Source organism: Emydura macquarii, unplaced genomic scaffold (genome assembly GCF_026122565.2).
Source record: "Emydura macquarii macquarii isolate MOO-44397 ecotype Brisbane River unplaced genomic scaffold, CSIRO-AGI_Emac_v2 contig_2636, whole genome shotgun sequence".
NCBI classification, from domain to species: domain Eukaryota; kingdom Metazoa; phylum Chordata; order Testudines; family Chelidae; genus Emydura; species Emydura macquarii.
This window is the reverse complement of record NW_027132773.1, coordinates 22,730,253-22,751,121: the sequence shown is the minus strand read 5'-3', so window position 1 is coordinate 22,751,121 and position 20,869 is coordinate 22,730,253. Positions and strand designations below refer to the sequence as shown.

Below are 20,869 nucleotides of genomic sequence, written 5' to 3'. Positions count from 1 at the left end.
GGTGTATCTGTCTCATTCAACTTAAGTATTTCCTTTGCCATACTACAGCTATGCTGTAGCATGGTTGACATCACAAATGCACATCAGATTTGTCTCATTCTTTTCACTTCACTGACTTGGATGCAACATGCCACAAAATGTTCCTCTACTGCTTCCTTTCAGAATCTGATTACTTGATAAAAGTAAATAGTACTTGATGGCATCTACAATATAGCAGTTAAAAATATTTGGCCTAGATGTTATATTTAATATTCATAGAAAACATTGTTAGAGATAATCCACTGGGAATAAAATTTCAGACCTTCTGGTCTGACCCAAGTCTTCTAGCATAAACATAAATGTACTCAGATAAATTAAGTCATAGTTAAGATGGCTACATTCAGATGATAAGAAGAGAGGAGTAAGGGCTATTTGTCAGCAGAAGCAGGGTATCTTAGCGCCAAGAATACTTGTAATAATAACCCTACTTCTTTGCATTTATGTAGTACGTTTCATCGCAAAGTGCTTTTAAAAAGGTTGATGTGTTACCTCCATTTTACAGATTATGGGATAAGTGACATTACCAAGATTGCACAACATGCCAGTGGTGGTCAGAACCAATACTCAGGTCTCATGACTCTCAGTCCCACACTTTAATCACTGGATCAAACTGCATACCCATCTATAAATTCAGACCCAAACATAATTCTAGTTATTGGTTAAAATACTGACCACAGGTAAAGGGAACGCAAATATAGAAATTATTTTCCATGCCATCTGAATGGAAGTCTGATTCCCTGCACATACATTGTAGATCTCCACTGACTATGAATGGGTTTACCTATATCCAGGGCCAGATTTACACCTTACTCACCCCTAAGCATAGCATCTTCAGCACCCCCTCTGCCTATAGCTGACCTTTGTGTTTTCCATGGTGGTGGAGGGCAATGGGGGAGAGAGGGGCTGGGGTGAACTGCTCAGCCAGCTGTGGGTGGGAGGAATATGCTCACCCCTGGGCTCTGGCATCTGGCCTGGCCAGGGGGCAGGCCCCAGGAGGAAGAGGAGCAGGATGGTGGGGCCCCAGGACAGAGGAGGAGGAGCAGGGACAGAGTTCTTGCACTTCTGCAGTGCCCCCAAATTGGCTGGGTGCCTCTAGAACACCAGTGTCCCTAAGCACATGCCTAATTGGAAATCTGGCCCTGCCTATATAATTTCCTGGCAGTAGGATTTTGCCCATCATCATGCTATATAACACTAACATAGTATTTTCCTCTTGAAAATACAATACAAACATTAACTTATTAATTCTCACAACATGCCTTTGAGGACAGTACATATTAGTATCCCCATTTTACAGATTTTCAGCTAAGGCAGAGAGTTTAAATGATTTTCCCCACAGCTGCAGTGGCCAGGATGAGAACTCAGGTGTTTCTAGAGCCCACTCTAGAGCTAAGGTCTATAGAATGCCTCCGTCTATAGAATGAAAACCCCCTTCTATTATGTAAATAGCTATATTTCTCATAAACACAGGAGTAACTGTAAAGTACAGAGGCATTTATAACAACATTTCCTCTTTAAATTAAAATCCTGCAGGTCTGTAGTGAGAGATTATTTATACCTGCATTTGTAGATCATTTTGTTCTGTAAATGAAGTTTCAAAACCAACTAATGTTCATACACTGCCTCGAGAGATAATATAAGTGTCCACAAGAGAAATGGAGAAAAAAATTGCTAATAAATTATTTTAATGTAGAAACATTACCACAATGTTTGTTTCCCTAGGGAGCAATATTTAAGAATATTTTTCACTTATTCAAACACAATTAAGAAGCATTTATTAAGTAATTTATCAAAGTAAACAAAATGTTTCTGAATATTCCTTGCCTGGGAACATATTGTATTCATGTATTACATGCAAAACAATATCTAAAAGATATCCATGCAACTAAAATTAAAGTTTTTCTGTAGTGCCTTTATTCTTATTTTACTTAAACATATATTCATAAATAACTCTTTTAAAGAAGTATAGAGAGACTACAAGCAAATACTGCACTGCTTTATAGCACAGAGCCTCTGGTACCTTTCTCCTTAATTTTGATCATTTTATGAAAAATTAATAGTATGGGGATACATTTTGGCAGCTGCTGTTTGCTGAATCTACAGCCAGCAAAACTCATCCATCACTAGTCATGCAGAGCAGAAGATGATCTCAAAGATTTTGCCTCTTGGAAAAAGTCACAGCAACACCAACCTGCAGGAGCATAACAGAGCACAGACTGGGATCTGGAGCACAATATGCATTTTTAAACACATTCTGTATTCATTCAAGCCTGACTGACCTCAGGCCTCAATGTACAGTCTCCACGCAAAATTTTCCTATTCTTGAAAGGAACAGACGGTTCTGGTCTCAGCCAGGCTATGGGTGCACATTTGCTGCTTTTTCAACCTATTGATGCATTCACTCACAAAGTTAATGCAAGGAAGGGTGTGCTTAGGCTGACCAAATGTCTCAATTTTATAGGGACAGTACTTTGTCTTATATAGGTGCCATCCCATCCCAATTTTTCACACTTACTAACTGATTACCTTAGGTGTGCCCATTATGTCCATTTCCAGTAGCCTGTTTGAATGTAGCCCTTTATTTATGTACATGAGAGTTAAAGAATTTCTGTAAGAGGAGACGAAAGTCAAATTCTTCATATTCTCTTATCTATCCTCAGATCATAAATACATGTAACTGCACATTCCTTAAGACCTTGCCACTAGTTTCTGCAACACAGAAATGCCTAAGTGGTTGCACATCTAGTTTTGGAAGTAGCAATAATAAATCTGTGTTTTGGTCTTTTGTCATGCACTGGATATTTAAAATGTGCAGTTGTTCTGTAAATGTATCTCACCAGTGCAAGTTGAACATTTATTTCCTGTTCTGGACTGATTGAAAGCTTTTCAATCTCAAACAAGTTATAACTGCCCATTTCAAAGGATTATTGAGAAATGCTTTGTAAATCTAAAATAATCATAATCATAATACTTACGACTTATCTAGTGCTTTATATCTGCCAACCATTGCACAATCTACCTAATTAAGGGGTTTGGTTGAGCCTTTAGGGCTTTGCCCTGCATTGGGGGTGGTGTGAGATGTACTAAATCAATGGAAACTCTGGGAGGTATTGTGCTTCAGAGAAGCCGAGTGACTCAGCGGGGAAATGATTCTGTTCTCTCCACTCCATCCAATGGAGCTGGCTCACTGTGAAAAACAGCACATGTTCTACCCTCCTTAAGGACGGTGCAGCTGCTGCATGCTCTGTGAGCTTGCCTGAAGCAAAATGCATCTTGGAGCTCTGGCTGGGGTGGTGTAACTTCACACAGAGTTCCCAACACAGGGATGCAGATTAATGACACAGTTACACAACTGCAACCTTTAAGGGTGCACATGCACTTTTCTGCCAGACCAATTCCATTTCTGATACAGTACATAGAAACAGGGATCTGCCAAGACTGAAATGTGCATGGATTTCTGGGATGTGCAATTCCTAGAAGGCAGCCCAATTCCCACAAAGCCCATATGCCAGACATACAGCAGCCCAACTGTAGCCAGGAAGTGTGGCCTCCCTCTGAGATTGACGGCAAGGGAGAGGCAAACCCTCTCTGGGGGGCGGAACTCAGGAGTAAAGCAACACCTGACCGGAAGCAGGGAGGCGGGGTAGGAAGTATAAGAAGCAGGCCTTCCCGCTCAGTCAGGGGAAAGTGGCTGAGGGAGAAGGACGTCTCGCCCTTGGTACCGGGGCCTGAACCTGTGCTCGATCATTAACCGGAGCTGCCCACTGCCTGGGGCCTGGAGAACCTGGAGGAGCTTCCTGAGCCCGGTGAGCCAGAGGAGGCCCCAGGACCCTGCAACCCGGGGGAGCTGCCCTTCACGGACAAGTCCGAAGAGTTCCCGGACCTGCCATTGAGCGACGAGGCCGAGGGCTTCTGTAACTTCCCTCAGGCAGAGGACCCCAAGGAACCGGGGTACGGCTTCAGGGACCAGGTACTCTAGGGAGAGGGTGGGAGGAAGTAGCCCAGGGTAGCCGAGTACAGTCTGGCTGAACCTGCGCTTGCACTAAGGCAGCGTGTTTTGGCCGGAGCCCCGCTGACCCAGTGACAGCACACCCCGTCACTCCCAGGGCCCTGGCCTGGGATGCAGTGGAGATGGGTGGACCTGCATCCCCCTCCCCCCTTCCTACCTTGACTTAGGGGTGATCACCTGCTGAGGGCCAGAGCCTGTTCCCCGCTGTCTGCCCCACCCTGCCTAGAGGCCAGGGCTTTGGGACAGCTTGTTTGCCTACTGGGGCTAGAGACGGTTTGCCCCACTGCTGGCCTGCCCTGCCTGAGGGCCAGTCCTTGGACTATTCCCTCGCCCTGCCAAGGGCTAGAGACTATTTTCCTCATTGCCTGCCTGCCCTGCTCAAGGGCCGGGCTTCAGAACTGCTTACTCGCCCTATGCCGGGCTCGAGACTGTTCCTGTTTGCTGGCCTGCCCAAGCGTCGGGCCCTTTAACTGCGGGCTTGCCCTACTAAGGGCCAGGGCCTGAAACCAGGACTCGCCCTGTTAAGGGCAGGAGACAGTCCCCTTTGTTTTTGGACTCCCCACAGGGCGCAGGCACTGGGAGGTGTGGCCTCCCTCGGAGACTGACGGCAAGAGAGAGCCACCGGCCCCGCCCACCACAGGGGATCCTTTATACCAACCTATCCAGAAGTAAACTCTGCACTGTAGACCAGGCTACAAACAACCAAGAATGAGAGACTCTACTCCAAAGTAGCTCTGCAGCATGGAGAAGTAGAGCTGTTTGAGGACAATTTCTCTTATTTTCTTTAATGATTCTCCCTACCCCTCCACAACCCCATTCACAAGGAAAGACTGGTTCGAGGCCTAAGCTATTATTTTAAGTTCAAAAGATCCCATAACCTTGTGCTAGGAACCAAAGGGCTTTCCCACCCTAAATATTATTACTTTTATTTATATTACTCTAACACCCTGAGGACCTAGTTAGGATCATGGTCCCATTGTACCATACAAGTACTGTACATAAAATAACATGGACCCTCCTCCAAAGAGCTTGTCTGGAAAGCAGTCCTGGTGTTCATTGTTACTAGTGGTGACATTATAATAGGCTCCTTTCTAAAACCCTCCCAGTTGGCCTACTGGGGGGAATACTCACTCTTGGTTGCACAGCCCATTTGTATCTTCTTTGTAGTATTTTTTGTTGAGCAGAATCTTCATCTCCAGCTCTGAGAAAGGGCAGGCTTGGGCGACCACATAAAGCTGATTTTGCCATCATGTGGTTGCTTCCACAGGTTGTGCAGCTCCAAGGCAGTATTTCCTGGGATGCTTGTGGTGCAACCACAAAAGGCTTGTTTGGCCTGGATAGGACCATTTTATATGAAAATGTTATTAGCCAAGGTAATCTGTATTCATTTAACTTTCCCTTTTTAACTAGAACTCTAGTTTACAGTTAGTCCTCCAACAAAACTGACTAAAAAGTGATATTATTCACAAAATATACTGTGTTTTTAATAAATGTAAAGAATAAAATATAATGTTGCATTAATATCTAAAGTCCTTGGGCCAAATTGTTGCTATGAAAATCTGAGCCAGGTTCCATTGCAATCAGCAGACACCTTTCTATTGGATTCAACAGGAACTGGACTAACTTCATATACACCAAAAATGCACGTAATCAAGCAAATGGTAGAACCCCTCCTCCTCTCCCCCCCCCCCCCCCCCCCCCCACACACACACACATGCAAGTGGAAAATAACACTGGGATTTTGGATCATTGATGAATGTAGCTAAGGGAACGTGGATCCCATTAAACCCAGCAGGTTATAAATTCTACCTATCTGCAACTATGACTGAAGATCCTGTGCTCTGTAAGGCTATTTCCTTCTTCTACTATGTTCACAGGCTGCTAGATGGCCTGCAAAGCAAAGTATATCCTGAATGAGGCTACTTCTGCCTTCCTCATTCACTTTTACCTTTCTTCCCTGTGACTTTCCTTCCACCTCAGACATTTCCATAGAATTTATTCCAGCTAGTGCATGTGGGGGAGAAGTTGGGATGCTTCTTTTAGCCATTCTCTCCCTTATACATTTATGGAGGAAAAAGCCATAATCTGGCCCAAAGATTGTAAATTCCTCTAGGTAGAGCCTGTGGTTGAAGTACTATCTCCTTAACATCAATGACAGAAATCCCACTGATTTGTCAGCAAAACCTTATGCATAACCCCATGCTGTTCTATAAACACTGAACAAATAATGTCAACAATTACAGCTTTTTCATGACATAATAGGAGCTAAAGTTTTGTCCACACATAGTATCTCCTCTAAGGATAACATTTGTAGATCATTTTCCAATCAACTGATTAACTTACATCATCTTATTTACCACAAACAAAAACATTTTCAGGTCCTACTGTATTTTGTTTATTTCTTTCAAATTCTATGTAACCTGAAACTTTCCATTATGCACCACTGCATTATTATCTTCATCTGATTTATTTGAACCGATCTCCTTTCATAAAGCAAGACAACTAGACTAAGTTTAATGTACACTAAATTGCCCTAGTAATTTTTTCACATTATGAGTCTCTTTCCCTATAGTAAACATTGAAGCAATTGAGAATGTTAGTCACATCATTTAAGATGTGCATATATTCCCAAGGGGAAGTATATATCCATCTTTTCTGGCTGCATATTTCTAATGAGTTTTCTGCTTGGCAGTTCAACCACTCAAACAAATCTCTAACAGATTGTGTATCACAGTCACATCACCTCACACAAAAAAGTTGGAGCTCCCCATGTAGACAGTGAAGAATACTGCTAGATGGAGGTACATTTTCTCTGCCAGTTCACACAATACAAATCCCACAGCTGACAGCACAATTCAGAAAAGACACAAAACTGCTCAGGGCTAACGGGCTGGGTAGCCCCCCAAAATCTTTTTTGTACAGGTCTAATTGTCACTAATGGTGGATGAGAATGATTCCTTGGCTAAATGTATTCTTATCTACACTTGAATGAATGCTATTGAGTATAATACTGACTAATCTGTGTTCACATGCTTATGTTGCTAACTACAGAAATGTGCTTTCTTCCTCTAATCCACAGATGCCAAACACTGTAAACCTCCATACAAAATGATAAGACAATGGTGCAGAAAATAAAACTCACAGAATGAAAAAAAATGTAAATTTCCTATTTTTCTTTTACCCACTCTTTGTTTGTAACAAAAATTATTATCAATTGTGATTGATACCAATCCTTAAGTTATTATTGTATACAGATAAAGTCAGTATTAAGCAAAACTAAAATAAGAAACAAAAAAAAGAAAAAAGAAAGAAATACAGAGTGGGCTAAATCCAAATGCCAAATCCATGGAGAATAGTGTTAAAGAAATAAAGAGAGAATGGTTAGAAAGAGTGTGGAAGAATACCCCTCTCCTGTGGAAATACATATGGAAGGGTTTCTGAAAACCCTGTATGAGGAATCTTGCAAAATTTCCTGATAAGGATCTGCAGATGCTGGAATCATCCTGCACTTAATTCACTATAAGCAACACAACAGAAGTGGGTCATTAGGAAGGACTTATATGTGGATGGGGTAGGGGCTTTATGAATGAGGTCAGGGAGGTCACACCATTTATAGTGAGCTGCCTGGAAGAAGGCATGTAAGGGATTGTGTGAAAAGCTGACAAACCAGTGGACAAAGTGGGAAACACTGTCAGACTGGAAGAGGGTCACTAATAAATTTGCCAGGTGAAGATAAGCAGGAAGAGGCAGCACAATGTAGAATTTTGAAAGTGGTAGCAAAAGTCTTTCATTTCATGCAATACCAGATGGGAGGATTGCAAAGAGAGAGGAGACATGATCAAATGGCGGGGCAAGGGAGATTATTTTAGTAGTTGCATTTTGTATGGATTGAAGGGGGGCAATGTGAGCGTACAACACAACAGAAATGGCAGCCCTTCATTTTCCATGCCCCACAGGCAATTGTACTCAATTGAGAGAGCCTCTTACTTGCTAAAACTGAGATGAACCAAACCAGTGTCAAACCTATTTTCATTATTTTATAATTACACATAAAAACTACATTAAGCTTTAAAGTCAAGCACTCAAAAGTTTGGAAATGCCAGAATTGATTTTGCCTGTGCACTTTAACCCTTTGTATGTTTGCATTATGACAAATCTTTAATTACAAGAACACACACAACTTTTTCCCCACAGGACCCCTACACTACCTCTGCCCCCATAATATCTTTCACATGTATCGTGCCTTCCATCTCAAAACATTTTCAAAATATTAATTAACTTACCCACAAAACATACCTCTGAAGCAGATGTTATTGCCCCAACTTACAAAAGGGAATACTAAGGCACGGAGAGATCAAATGACTTATCCAAGCGCACAGTAGAAGTATATGGTAGAGCCATGTATGGTCTACTAAGTCCTAGTTTAGTGTTTTATCTGCAAGAGCCTCTTTCCTACCTCCAGGGCAAGTCCACATCCGCATGAACAACTTGGGTTACATGGGAAGGTTCTCCAGAGTGGCTGGGGGCAGGAAATGAGGAATCCTCCCCACAGCATAAGAGCAGCTAATGTTGCCAACTCTCATTATGTTATTGCAGGTCTTGTAATATTTAGTGTTTTATTTAGAGCCCCAGCTCCTGGAGTCACATGATTAATTTATTCAGTTGTTAAAACACAATTCATTGTTTTAAAAAGTAAGTTTCTAGCCCTCCTGGCTGTGGAGAAAACCTTGCTTGAAATAGTAGATGCGAAAAGGTTCAAAAAGACCAGAAAGCAAATAAAAAGAACCCAAAATGTATATTTCAAAGTTTCAAGATTTTTAAGACAATCTAATGAGTTTTTGGGCCAGGATTCATGATTTTTTAATATTTGGGTTTAGCAATATTGAATAGCAGTGGAGTTCCTACTTAGTGTGGCTGTGATCCAGCGTGTGTTTCCCCTTCAGATTGAAGGATAGCTGTTCCAGACATGTAGTTGTGGATACATGAATGGAGTAGCATTATTTTCCCCTTGAAATGCAGAATATGTTATTACTTATTCGGTATTCAATTGTCTGATCAACCAGTTATAAATGCTCATTCGGAGCCTGGTTCTCCCTTCAGTTACTTGTTGTAAAATTGGTTATAACTTCAATGAAGTCAACAAAGTAACAGGTGATACAAAACTGGGGTAAGTGAGAAGAGAATCAGGCTCCTTGGGATTTATTGTGCAACACAAACTCCATAGTATTAGAAGAACATGCAATTATTGTCCAAACTTCAAAGTAAATTACATATAACAAGGTAACCCATGATACTTATATGTTATTGACAAAGCACCTAACAACATAATAGATACTGGGAGAAAATTAATAGAAGTTTTCAAAATGGCTAGAAATTAATGAAACATGATTAATTTTGGGATGCGTCTGGAACTGAAAAAGGTATTTTGCATTTTTAAAAGACAAACTGCCTTTATTAATATTAGGAGAAACCTATAAAATCGTCTGTTTTCCTAGTAACTGACTAATTATTTAGTATAAAATCTAGTATCCAGTCTAATATTGCATTTCACTTGCAACGTCCATTGAAATGGTAGTTTTGCATGTGGTATAGGCACAGAGTCAAGCCTCTCTAAGGAATGATTTTAAGGACTACAATTTCCCTTAAACATACTGGCCCTGGCCTTCAAAAGGAACTCTCAGGTACTTTAATGCAGGCTGCCTCTATTGGAATATTGCAAGGTATTGTTTCCCTAGGCTCTGACTGATTAAAAACAATTAATCTAAAAGATTTTTAATGAATTGCAGTGCAGGGAGAGTCCAGTTCAACTCCCATTGAAGTCAATAAATCTTTCCATTGGCTTCAGTAGGCGTTGGATTGGGACTATATAGCATCTAAATCAGCTGAAAACCAGTCACATTAAAGGAACACAATTCAATTAGTGTATGTGCAGAAAGATAAGTCTTTATTCATTAAGAAATTTGATTTAATTTATTTGTGTACAGCATCCTTTATTTACAATATTTCAAAGAACTACCCTGAACAGTATTTCAAGATAGCACTCCAGCTGTCTCATTTCACCCTTTGTAACACTAATATTTCATCAACTCTTCACTGCTTTTATCTTTAACAAGTCTTAGCAAAAAGATATATAAGTCAGTAAGAACAGATATTGTTCTTATTTGTAGCTGTTTATTCAGTTGTCAAGCAATCTAGAACTAAACATAATTCCCTGGACACAGAATATGTGAATTAAGGGTCCAGCACCCATTTTGCAAATCCTTAATCAAATGAGTAATCCTTACGCAGATGAGCACTCCCAGTAACTTCAGTGGGACTACTTACCAGAGTAATTTTACTTATATGACTAAGGCTTTGCAGGATTGGTCCTTTATTCTACAGAGCACTTGTCATTTCAACATGATTCCACAGTTGCTGTAGCAAAAATAAAAATAACACCGAATTTTGTTGTAGATTTTTTTTGTTTTGAAGGTATCTGTAAAGATTTTACGAAGCTATAAGATGCATACTGAAAGTATGATGACTGGATATGGAACAACAGCAATTAGTATGCCCTCACAATAACATATATAAATGCACAGAGAATCTTGAAATTAGAATCATCCATTTGATTAAAAAGGATTGTTTCCTAACTCCAACCTAGTTTGCAGGAATGACAAATAATTTCTTTATATTTATCATCTTGAACCTGAAATGGGAATTTGGAATTCAGATGAGTTCAATGATTCAACCCCTCGATGCTAATCCTAAATTAAGATTCTCTAATATAATATTTCAATATTACACAGGGAATTTTTCAAGTATGATTGACAACCATAAATGTAAAGAAATAACTGGTTCTTTAGCATTCTTCCAAAGTAGTAAGTAGTTCTGTAATGCAAAATTGAAAGGATCCATGGTAAACCTGACATTAATAAACCTTGATATTTACGTAGAAATCATTTGTATGACTGGTCACCATCAGAAGCTAGAAAAATGGAAATTGCTTATTATGCACTATTTACTAATGTGTAAGTCATTCAAACGAAAATAATTTAACAGTTAGATAGTGCTACTGGATTTGATTAATTCAAAATTGTGAAATCCTTACTTAGACAAAAATCTTTTAAAAGTCAGTATGAGTTTTGCCTGAGAAAGGACTTTTGAATTTGGCCTAATCAGAAATTACTTCAAACAACAATGAATGTATCTACTTCTGTGATGAAATATAACTATTTCTGATATAGCACAACAAATCTAAATAAAAGTTTAGCCTGGGAAGTGAAAAAGATACAATATCCAATTGGAACTGTTGGGAGAAATGTCACATCAACATGCAGAATCACCAACACTATTTCATATAGTATCTGGGTTGTCCTTAGAAGTCTTCTATATAAATATTAACCACGCCTTATCCCATTAAATTGGCAAAATATGACAAAAATCACATTTTGACAAGATATGGGGTAAAATGAAAAGTAATCATCCTATCTTTCTCTAAAATTGCAATGAGATCAATATCTTCCACCTACACCTCTAAAATGAACTGACTTGTATGATAATTTGTATTCAATAATCAGCCTCTACTTTACCTACCCACAAAATACTGTGCCATAAACAGAACCTCAAGAACTTGCTGGAGCCAAGTTTCATTTACAACACCAGCCTATCTTACCTTTAGTTGATTTGCTTATTTAATACTGCAAGCCCTCTTTTCCTGGATATTTATTTTTCTAATGTGGAACGCTTGACATGTATTCAAAAAGGTGACTTTTGTCTCTATGGGAAAAGAAGCTTATTGAATAGCCAAAGGATGCCTCATACAGGAAAGCCACATAAATGGTGCAAGAAGCTGTAAGAATCAAGCTATTAACTGAGAGACATGAGTTCCGGAACTAACTCAGACTTCCAATCCCTAGGGGGGAATATGGAGAAGCAGTGCCCATTTGATGAGGAACTGATAAATTGTCAGCAAAATAACAGAATCTGCTCACCCTTCAGTTCGTAATTTGAGGACTCATACTGGGAATTGACCACTTAAATGTTGAGTGCAGGAAATGAGGAAAATAGCTTTAATTGGAGAACAGGCAATACATATAGTTGCATGTTAATGTACTAATTCATAATCTGATTATATTCAGAATATTTCAACTATCTCCACATAATTTTTATATAAATTATGTTTTTCTTCAGGAACTAAGTAACAAAAATACATTTAGCAAGCTTAAGTAGTGCTGGCTTGCAGGGCTTTGAAAACTTGGCTTTTACATTGCATTAAAAGTGGGAAAAATTACTGTGCCAGCTACCTTATATATCACACGTTTCATCAAAAACATGCTCAGTAACTTCTGCATAACTTTTCAGATCTAATATTTGTATCTATAATAAATCAATATAATATAGAATACTGTACATGTAGGTAAATTCACATTCAAAGTGTGTATTTTTTTTTGTACACAAATATATAAAAATCAAACATAATGCAGCTACAAATAGATGGTTAAGAAAAGAAAATTCCCTTTAAATTCATGTTTATATTTTAACTTTTTTTTTTCTGATTAGTTAAATGTATCCATAGTGGGCATGTAATAGGAAAAGTGCATCGTGTAAAGCACAGTTAATAATAAAAGATGTCCTCTGTGATATTATCCATTATAAAATATTTCAAAATTAATATTTGAAAAACAAAAAATATTATCAGTATAAGACATTTAAGCTGGGAAACAGGGCCTGATCCTGTATTCTTTACATAGTCCAAGTCCTACTGAAATCAAATGAGGTTGTGAATATACACGTAAAGTATGATTGGGTCCATAAAGATAATAAAAGCATATTTGATGCAATGCTTTCGTTTTTGCACATCCATTCATTGTTCATTTTTAGGGGTACATATCAAAGTACAACGCAGCAGGTGCATTCACAAAGCTTCTTATTTGTAATGAGATAATTGCTTGTACTGTACTTCCGCCACTCAGCTTTGGAAATAAACCCCTTGAATTTAGTAGAATAACACAATTAGAAGATTTACTTGTTGGGTTTTGAGAGGTGGAGGGTTGGGTGAAGGATGGAATTTAATAATGGCAAAGTATACATGAGCTACATTCCAAGTGATATTTTTATATACTTTGGGGACATCATCTGTAAATTTTCACGAGTAAGATGAGGACATAGAGTCACAAAACAACCTGCAGCATGTTAAGTTCATCTGAATATTTAAGTCACTTTGACTCAGAATTAATCACTCTTTATAATGCAATTTGTTAAAATGCATTTCTGGTTTTTAAAACATCTTTTTCTCTTCAGTTATTTATTGTTAAATCTGCATACGGGAAGCCCCTGTATGATTTTTCCATAAGATATAATGGGACAAGTTCTGCAAAAATCTTACAACTCATTGATTTGGGTTACATAGAATGTGTCAGTAAGTCAGAGCAGACTCAGGCCATTATAGTCTGTCCAGTCATACAGCAAATGAAACTCCTGCCCTCTACTTACTCCCAAAGGAACATTTTTGCCTTTGAGTTTTCTTCCCCCAGTTCCCCTCCTATGAACAAACTGGCCTTTATGTATTTTTCACAGATTAAGTGCCTCATACTGCTCCCATTGAAGTAAATGCCAAAACTCCCAAGTAGAACTGGACCCCATAGTAGACTTCTCTTGAAACATGAGGTGATCTCTGCAAGACAGGGTAAGCAGCAAACTGGGAACTCAACTATATTTTTTTAAATTACAAGCAAATTAGTGAATTGGATCTGTAGAACACAGCAAGTTTTCAAGAAAGTTCTCTGTATTTCCCTGAGGATAAGATGATAGACTCTTGAAACAACTTCATGATGAAGATGCAGTCTATCATGCTCTTCAGCAACATTCCAGTCACAAAATAAGCTGACACTGGTTCTGGATACCAGATTGAATGGTAACCACTAGCCCAATGCAAAAAAAACCCTAGGACCCATAAAATTCACTAAACCCAGCGATTCAGTTCTTTATTGTGAGAAAGCAAAACTAAATTATATCAAAATATAAAAAATCTTTAATCTTACAGGCAAAGAACGAAAGATGAGAAGTATTCTGGGCTGTGGGCAGAAGGAAGAAGATATTCACATGAAATCTGATTAAAATCAATCTAATAACTTGTGCAGTGTATTCATTCATGAGAACAATCACATCATTCAACACACTATGCAGTCTGGCTCATCTGTTCTCAGAATGAACTACCATTGATACCAAATCATCCATCACCTCTAGGAAGGGTGACCCCTTCAGGTCAGGTTTGAAAACAATGGTGAATCTGTCAGGAGAGAAAAATGAAGTAGCAGCTGGTATTCACCTGATGCGTGAATTAAAAACTTTGGTTTCTAGTACCGGCAGACCTTTTGTATTTAGGAGTACAGCATATTCACGCAAGTTACTGAATGTTAGAAACTTGCATTATAAATAAACACCTTACTTCTAAGGAGACACAAAAGAAATTACAATGAATGTTTAACGAAAGAGAATTTCTATTACTCTAGAAAGTTCAAGTTCTACTTAAGCCTTTCCATTGTTTATAATATGGCATGACCACATTAAACTACAAGTAAGACTGTAAACTCCAATAATGTTTCATTTCTGTAAGATATTTAATTATGATTATATATATCATGTAAAGTGTGTCATAATATCATGAACACATATACACATATATACACATACATATAAATAGATCTTAACTTCAACTTTTAGAATAGGCATTGGAATTTCACTAATATTAAGAAATAAGTTAGGAATATATGAAAGATGTTATGAAAACAAGTATATTTTGGTAGTTCATACTTTGTCATACTTCACTAATGGAAAAGTGTAATGGTCTATTCATTCATATTTTATTTTAGAATAACTAAGTTTTTTAGAATCAACATTAAAATTTGAATAGTGCTTATCAAAAGTGAAGAATGTCTTTATAACACTGAAATATTTTTAATTAAAGGTCAGTTGCACCCATCAAATTTATAATCAAATCACTTACAATACGTTTTTGGAAAGGGAATTCAAATTAGTTTCTTCATATGTCATCATTACAGTATGAGCAGTTCAACTACAGTGAAATTGATTGCACCGTTAGCACATGACACTGATCTTTGTTTATAAAGGTTTACTGTGCCAGAAGCAGCACCACCTATTGGATGAAAAATGTAGGTTAATATCTACTTTATTATCAAGCAAGCTCTACTATAAAACTGGTTTAGTGGACAGATACGATGACTGAAGATCTTATTGTCACATAAGTATGTGAAACTTAACAACCAATAGTTTCCAGTGTTCAATTTGGCAGGAGCTAATAGCATCACAAACACAATATATAATATAAAATTTAATTATTTAGAAACAATTATATATATATATATATATATATATATATATATATGACAAAGTACCTAAGACAACACTTCTAATAATATAAGCTAACTATTCCTGTAATATCTGCTTTTAGAACGATATAAAGGAAATTGCACGATTCTCATGATACACTCTGCAAGAATCTGAATGTGTTTAAAATTAATTTGGTTACATAAGTGGTCCTGCTAAAATCAGAATACCAATACTGTGTACAGTAAGGGTGAAACGTATGGACTAATGTATTTTTGCTTTTAAAGCCATCAGTGTCCCACTCACCGTAGGACAATGACTAAATTAATTAGCTATTGGATAACTGACTTCTTTTTAGACTGATTTGGCACCCATCACTGATACTCTTACAAATGTTAATTGCCTAAACAGACAGCTGGCTAAAATAATATCTAACATCTAACGTACTATACAGACAAGTTGATGGCTGTTGCCTATGTTGCCTTGAATTGTAGATTTCTCTCTTTCATTTCACATGTGAAAAATTCTCATGCGAGTGCATCCTGCCGGGCTGTGGGAGTGAATGGCTGGAACACAGTCCCTTCGGAAGAGCCTGATCTTGGTTCCTAGGCTCATGGCAATGCAAACAGCCCTCTACCTAGTGCTTTCGATGTTAAATGCCACTTTTCAGGCCGGGGCGTGGGTGGGATTGTGAACGATTCCAGCCAGACCAATCCATCTCTGCTGGTGGTGGCATGACTGCACCTTGCATCCATGCAGCCCAGCAGCAGCAGGAGGCTAAGGTGAGGAGGGGAGAGAAGAAACATTCCCATCCATGATGCAGGCAGCATGTTTCCATGGTGCGAAAGTAAAGGAGGCTCTGCTCAGGAACGGCATTAGACAGAGCACAGCCAGGGCGCGCAGAGGCGCAAAGTTGCTGTTAACCCCCGCTATTAGCAACGCATGCAAATCTCACTCACCCACTCGGAGGACGCAGAGGAGCTGGGTGCAAGCAAGGAAGCGCCCTAGAATGTGCATTTCCAAATCGTCCTCTTCCCCCTTCTCGCTCCCTCTCCGTCCCCAGGCAGCCGCAGCGCTCCTCACCGGGGGAAGGAATGGCTGGGGCGAGCCTCCTCCAGCCTCGCCTTTTAAACGCTTCCCAATGGAGGAGGCGGGGTGGGGGAGAAACGGGGCTCAATGGCTGGCGGGGGAACCTAGCAGGGCCAGGCTTGGTGCATCTCTGGGACTTTCGCTCGCGCTCTCCAGCCTGCTGCTCCCATTCACCCGACGGCGGTGGAGGAGCTGCCTGAGGTGCGTGCGGCTGAGAGAGGGCGAGGGAAGGCGCGAGCCCGCGCCGCGCGCTCCTGCATGTGAGGGCAGGGGCGCGCGCGCCCGGCTGTGCAAGAGCCAGCAGCTGCGAGGGGAGGGGGACGGGACACTCCCACAGCGCGCGTGTGAGGACTCGGCGAGGGCGATGGGCGCGAGGCGCCGCGCCGCGCGTGAGGATCCTCGCGCCGCTGCCAGCGCGTCCCTGGCCCCTGCTGGCGGGGGTCCTGCTGCACGTTTGCGGGATTGCAGCGCGGACTTTGCCCCTTCACGCCAGCGAAAAGTTCATTCAACGCCAAGTGCGCCAAAGCCACGTGGGGTGTCTGTGGGTGCCTCGCTTGGTGATGTCAGGCTCGGGCCAGCCAGGGTCAGCTCCATGCAGTGTCACCCTAAAAATGCCCCCTACAGAGCCTTGGGAGCCCTGCTGATTTAGACTGGGGTGCACACCCCGAGCCCATAAAGGGAGCTCCTGAGCCACCCCTGAACTGCAGATACCTGGGGCCAGGAACGATTTCAGAAGCTCTCACTCCCCTTCCCACCAGTGCTTAATTTGTGCCAGGGCTGAGCCCAGCACCTCTAGGCTCTTCCCCATAGCTATGAAAGTAAAAAATACATTGCTTGAGCCCCAGCCCCTCTTTCCTTACAAATGAAGGGCAGCCTGTCACCCTCACTGGAGGGATTCTGTGGCCATTTCCTGTTGCATGTAACACTGAGGCTAAGCCCAGTGGCTGCAAGATAAGCACAACAGTGCTGTATGCTATTGCCTTTTCATCAGCCCATCCCAAAGCGCTTTCCAGTCTTTAAGCTGTTTATCCTCATGTCACCCCTCTGAAGCAGGGAAGTGTTATTATTCCATTTTACAGCTGGGGAACTGAGGCACAGAGAAGCTAAGTGACTTGCCCAAGATAGCACAGGAAGGCAATGGCAGAGCAAAGAAGTGAACCCAATCTCCTAAACCAGCGTCCTGACCCCTCCCCTGCTTTGCAACAGGAAGAATAGAACAGTACTGGAGTCATTTGAAACTGGAGGTAGCAGAATATAATGAACTATGATAACATGATCAGGATATAAGAATTAACATTATTTCTCATGTAAAATGAACCATGAATTCTCTAATGACCATCTGTTGCAATGTTTGGTAAGGAAATTGAAGGAGGCTACACAGTACGTGATTTTGGTGCTGTTTTGATAAGTATGTGTCAGTTTCTCCTCAGCAAGGGGGTGATGGACTCCCATAGACCAGTTTTCTGGGCTTCCTGATAGATGATCTTCTGATTCAGCCACTTCACTGACATTAGGGGCAAGAGAGTGAGACCCTGGTATAAAAAATGGTAACATTCTGGATTCCAGCATTTATATTAAATCAGAACTAAACATGATATGTTGAAAGCCTGTCATTAAGTAGGTATATACAAAGAGCACTGATTTTAGGATGAAAGAAAAAATCTGGGATTTTGAATGCCTATGTCCATCAATTAGCCACACAAAAATATATGTTCAAACAGCTTAGGCTATTGTATCTATGACGCCTAGGTTTACAAACATGGTATTATGTAATAAAATGGTGAACATATTCTGCTAGAAGATGGGGTAATAATCCTGTCCTTAGTATTATTAAAGAGCTCATATGACACCCCACTCTATAACAAATCCCAAGGAATGAGGGTAATAACAGTTTGAATTATTTTTAATACATATTTGTGTTTGCAATACTATTCCCATCTGAGCTAAACCATTCACTCAGCATGTATGTGACATGACTTTTAATGGCTGAAGATACTGAAGTGTAATTTCACTTCATGCTTTATAGTTAAGCTATTCTGTTGGCGCTTGTTATTCCCCATGTTCTGGTAGCCTATTCTTCTGTCCACTTCAAGAAAAAAAAAAAAAAAAACTCCTGTGTCAGCTTTTCATTTCACATATCTGACTGCTGACAATTCAAGTACCTGGCTGTTTGGGCAGTTATAAGCTATCTTGACACAAAGCAAATTGGAGAGTTCTGAGTAAACAAAAGTTATACAAGGAATTGTCATTTATGTTTAGAAATGTAGGAAATTGACTGTGTTAAGTGGCAAACAGCTGACCTGCCTTATTATCTAAGTTCAGTGTCTTTCATTATGTTACATGATGTACATAGGAATGGAGGCTGCTTCATTAGTAGAAGGATTTGCTTTGAATAACAGTCTTGATAACACAGTATTGTTGTAGGCATTGGTCCCAGAATATTAGAGACACAAGGTGGGCTGATCCGATAAAAGATATTAGCTCATCCACACAGTCTGGTTAACAGAAGACAATTTATCACATGAACAATAAAGTTGTCTATACTAAGCTTTCTCATCAAATGATGATATTTCAAGATACTCCTCAGGGAAAATGTTGTTGAAGATTCTCAGTCAGCTGATTTTCAGATTACTTATAAAGGTCAGATTCTGGCAGGTGCCAGGCAACAAGTATAATGGCCCCCAGATGTGCATACGTACATGATGCAAAAGCAGTGTTAATTTGTATTGTGGCCAAGATCAGCCTCACACTCCACACACACCATTGCACAATCTAGAGAAGGAATAATAAGCACTTGTACAATTCTTTAAATCTTCACAAGCACTTACATTAACATGTTAAGGAATAATCTGTGCAGAGGCCTCTGCTTAAAGGCCATTGTAGGGTCAAAGAGCATATACTCAAACACTCCAGACCAGATTCTTCATTGGCTGACATTTTGTCTAGTAATTTTAATTCAGCCAAAAGTAAAGTCATAGATCTAGGAACAAAAAATGTAGGCTATACCTACAGAATGGGGAACTGCAGCATGGACAGCAGGATCTCTATAAAGAACTTAAGGATCAGGTGACCAACAGTCCATAAGCTCATGGTACAATCCTTCGAGATATAAATAGGGAAATATCAACCAAGAGGAAAGAAGTGATTTTGCCCTTATATACAGCAGTTGGAGGACCCACTACTAGAAAACTGTATACTTTAAAAAGAGATATTGAAAAATTAAAGAGGGTTAAAAAACAATACAACAATCTGGAAAATATGTCTTACAATGAGAGATTTAAGGCACCCAATCCATGTAGTTTATCAAACAGAAGAGAGTAAGAGATTATTTGATCACAATATGTAAGTGTCACTGTCCCTGGATAAACTGCCCCTACCAAGACTCTTATCCAGGCCCCTGAATGCACTTCTTTCAAGTGACAGGCCTGTGCCTTCACCCTTCTTTGGGGTGGGATCCCATGAGCCAACAACACTTCAACAGAGTCTCCAGTTTCACCCGCAGGTGTCAAACATGCTACTCAGCAGGCCCAATGGGCTTGGGACCTGCAGGAGTTTCCCTTTGGGAGCCTGTGGACAGTAGCAATATATAGTGGCACAGACACTGCTTCTTCAAACAAATTATGGTTTTTTTTGCCAAAAGGTACACAGCACTCAGAGAAGTGAATTTTAAACAAAGAGGCCTATACACATAGTGTTTTACCTATGCTTGACATTCCCCTCCAACCCCTAGGAAGACATAATTAGTCTTGGTGCCCCCAGTTCTCTTTGGTTGGAAAAACAGCCATGGAACCAAGGTTGGGGCTGAGAAGTCACCTCGTAACAGTTATTTACTTGATATTGTGTTTGTGCATTTGTTAGGATGCTTCTTATGTAGGCCATAGTGTTGTCGTTTCTGCTTGGTTCCCCTAACAGCCCCCTTTTGAACTAAATCCATAGCAAGTAACCCATCATAAACAAAGAGTGATGTACAATATTCATAAAAATAATACAAATATTTCCCAGTACCTACAATAAGTACCTACATGGAGACAACATCTGGTACTGGAAGGCTCTTTTGTCCATCAGTTAAAATTTTACTAGCTTTAACTTCCAATTGGTAATAAGGTACAAACTTTTATCAGTGAGATTAACTAATCATTGGAAAAAACTAACTGTGAATGAAGCAAATATTCCATCACTTGAAGTCTTTAAATAAACGTAAAGTCTCCTAAGAGATATACTGTAGTTCAGCCACATATTATTTGTTTTGTGTCAGCCTGTGGCAACTGACCCAGGAATTACTGCGTGAAGTTCTACAGCCTGAGTTATATAAAAGGTCAGAAAAGATCATAATTGTCCCTTCTCGCTTTTAAAAAAAATTGATTAATGTACATACTGGGTAAGAGGAAATATAAAATGCCACCA

At 39.9% G+C, this 20,869-nt stretch overlaps 1 protein-coding gene across 1 annotated transcript in view; it reads right to left on the bottom strand.

The window, feature by feature from the left end:
* PTPRZ1 (protein tyrosine phosphatase receptor type Z1) overlaps nucleotides 1-16,669 on the bottom strand; it is a 183,533-nt gene extending 166,864 nt beyond the window's left edge. The window contains exon 1 of the mRNA XM_067563972.1: nucleotides 16,336-16,669. Within this exon, the coding sequence (XP_067420073.1) occupies nucleotides 16,336-16,393 (58 nt within the window). The 5' untranslated portion in view covers nucleotides 16,394-16,669. The remainder of the gene's footprint in view (nucleotides 1-16,335) is intronic.
* Between the last annotated feature and the right edge of the window lie 4,200 nt (nucleotides 16,670-20,869).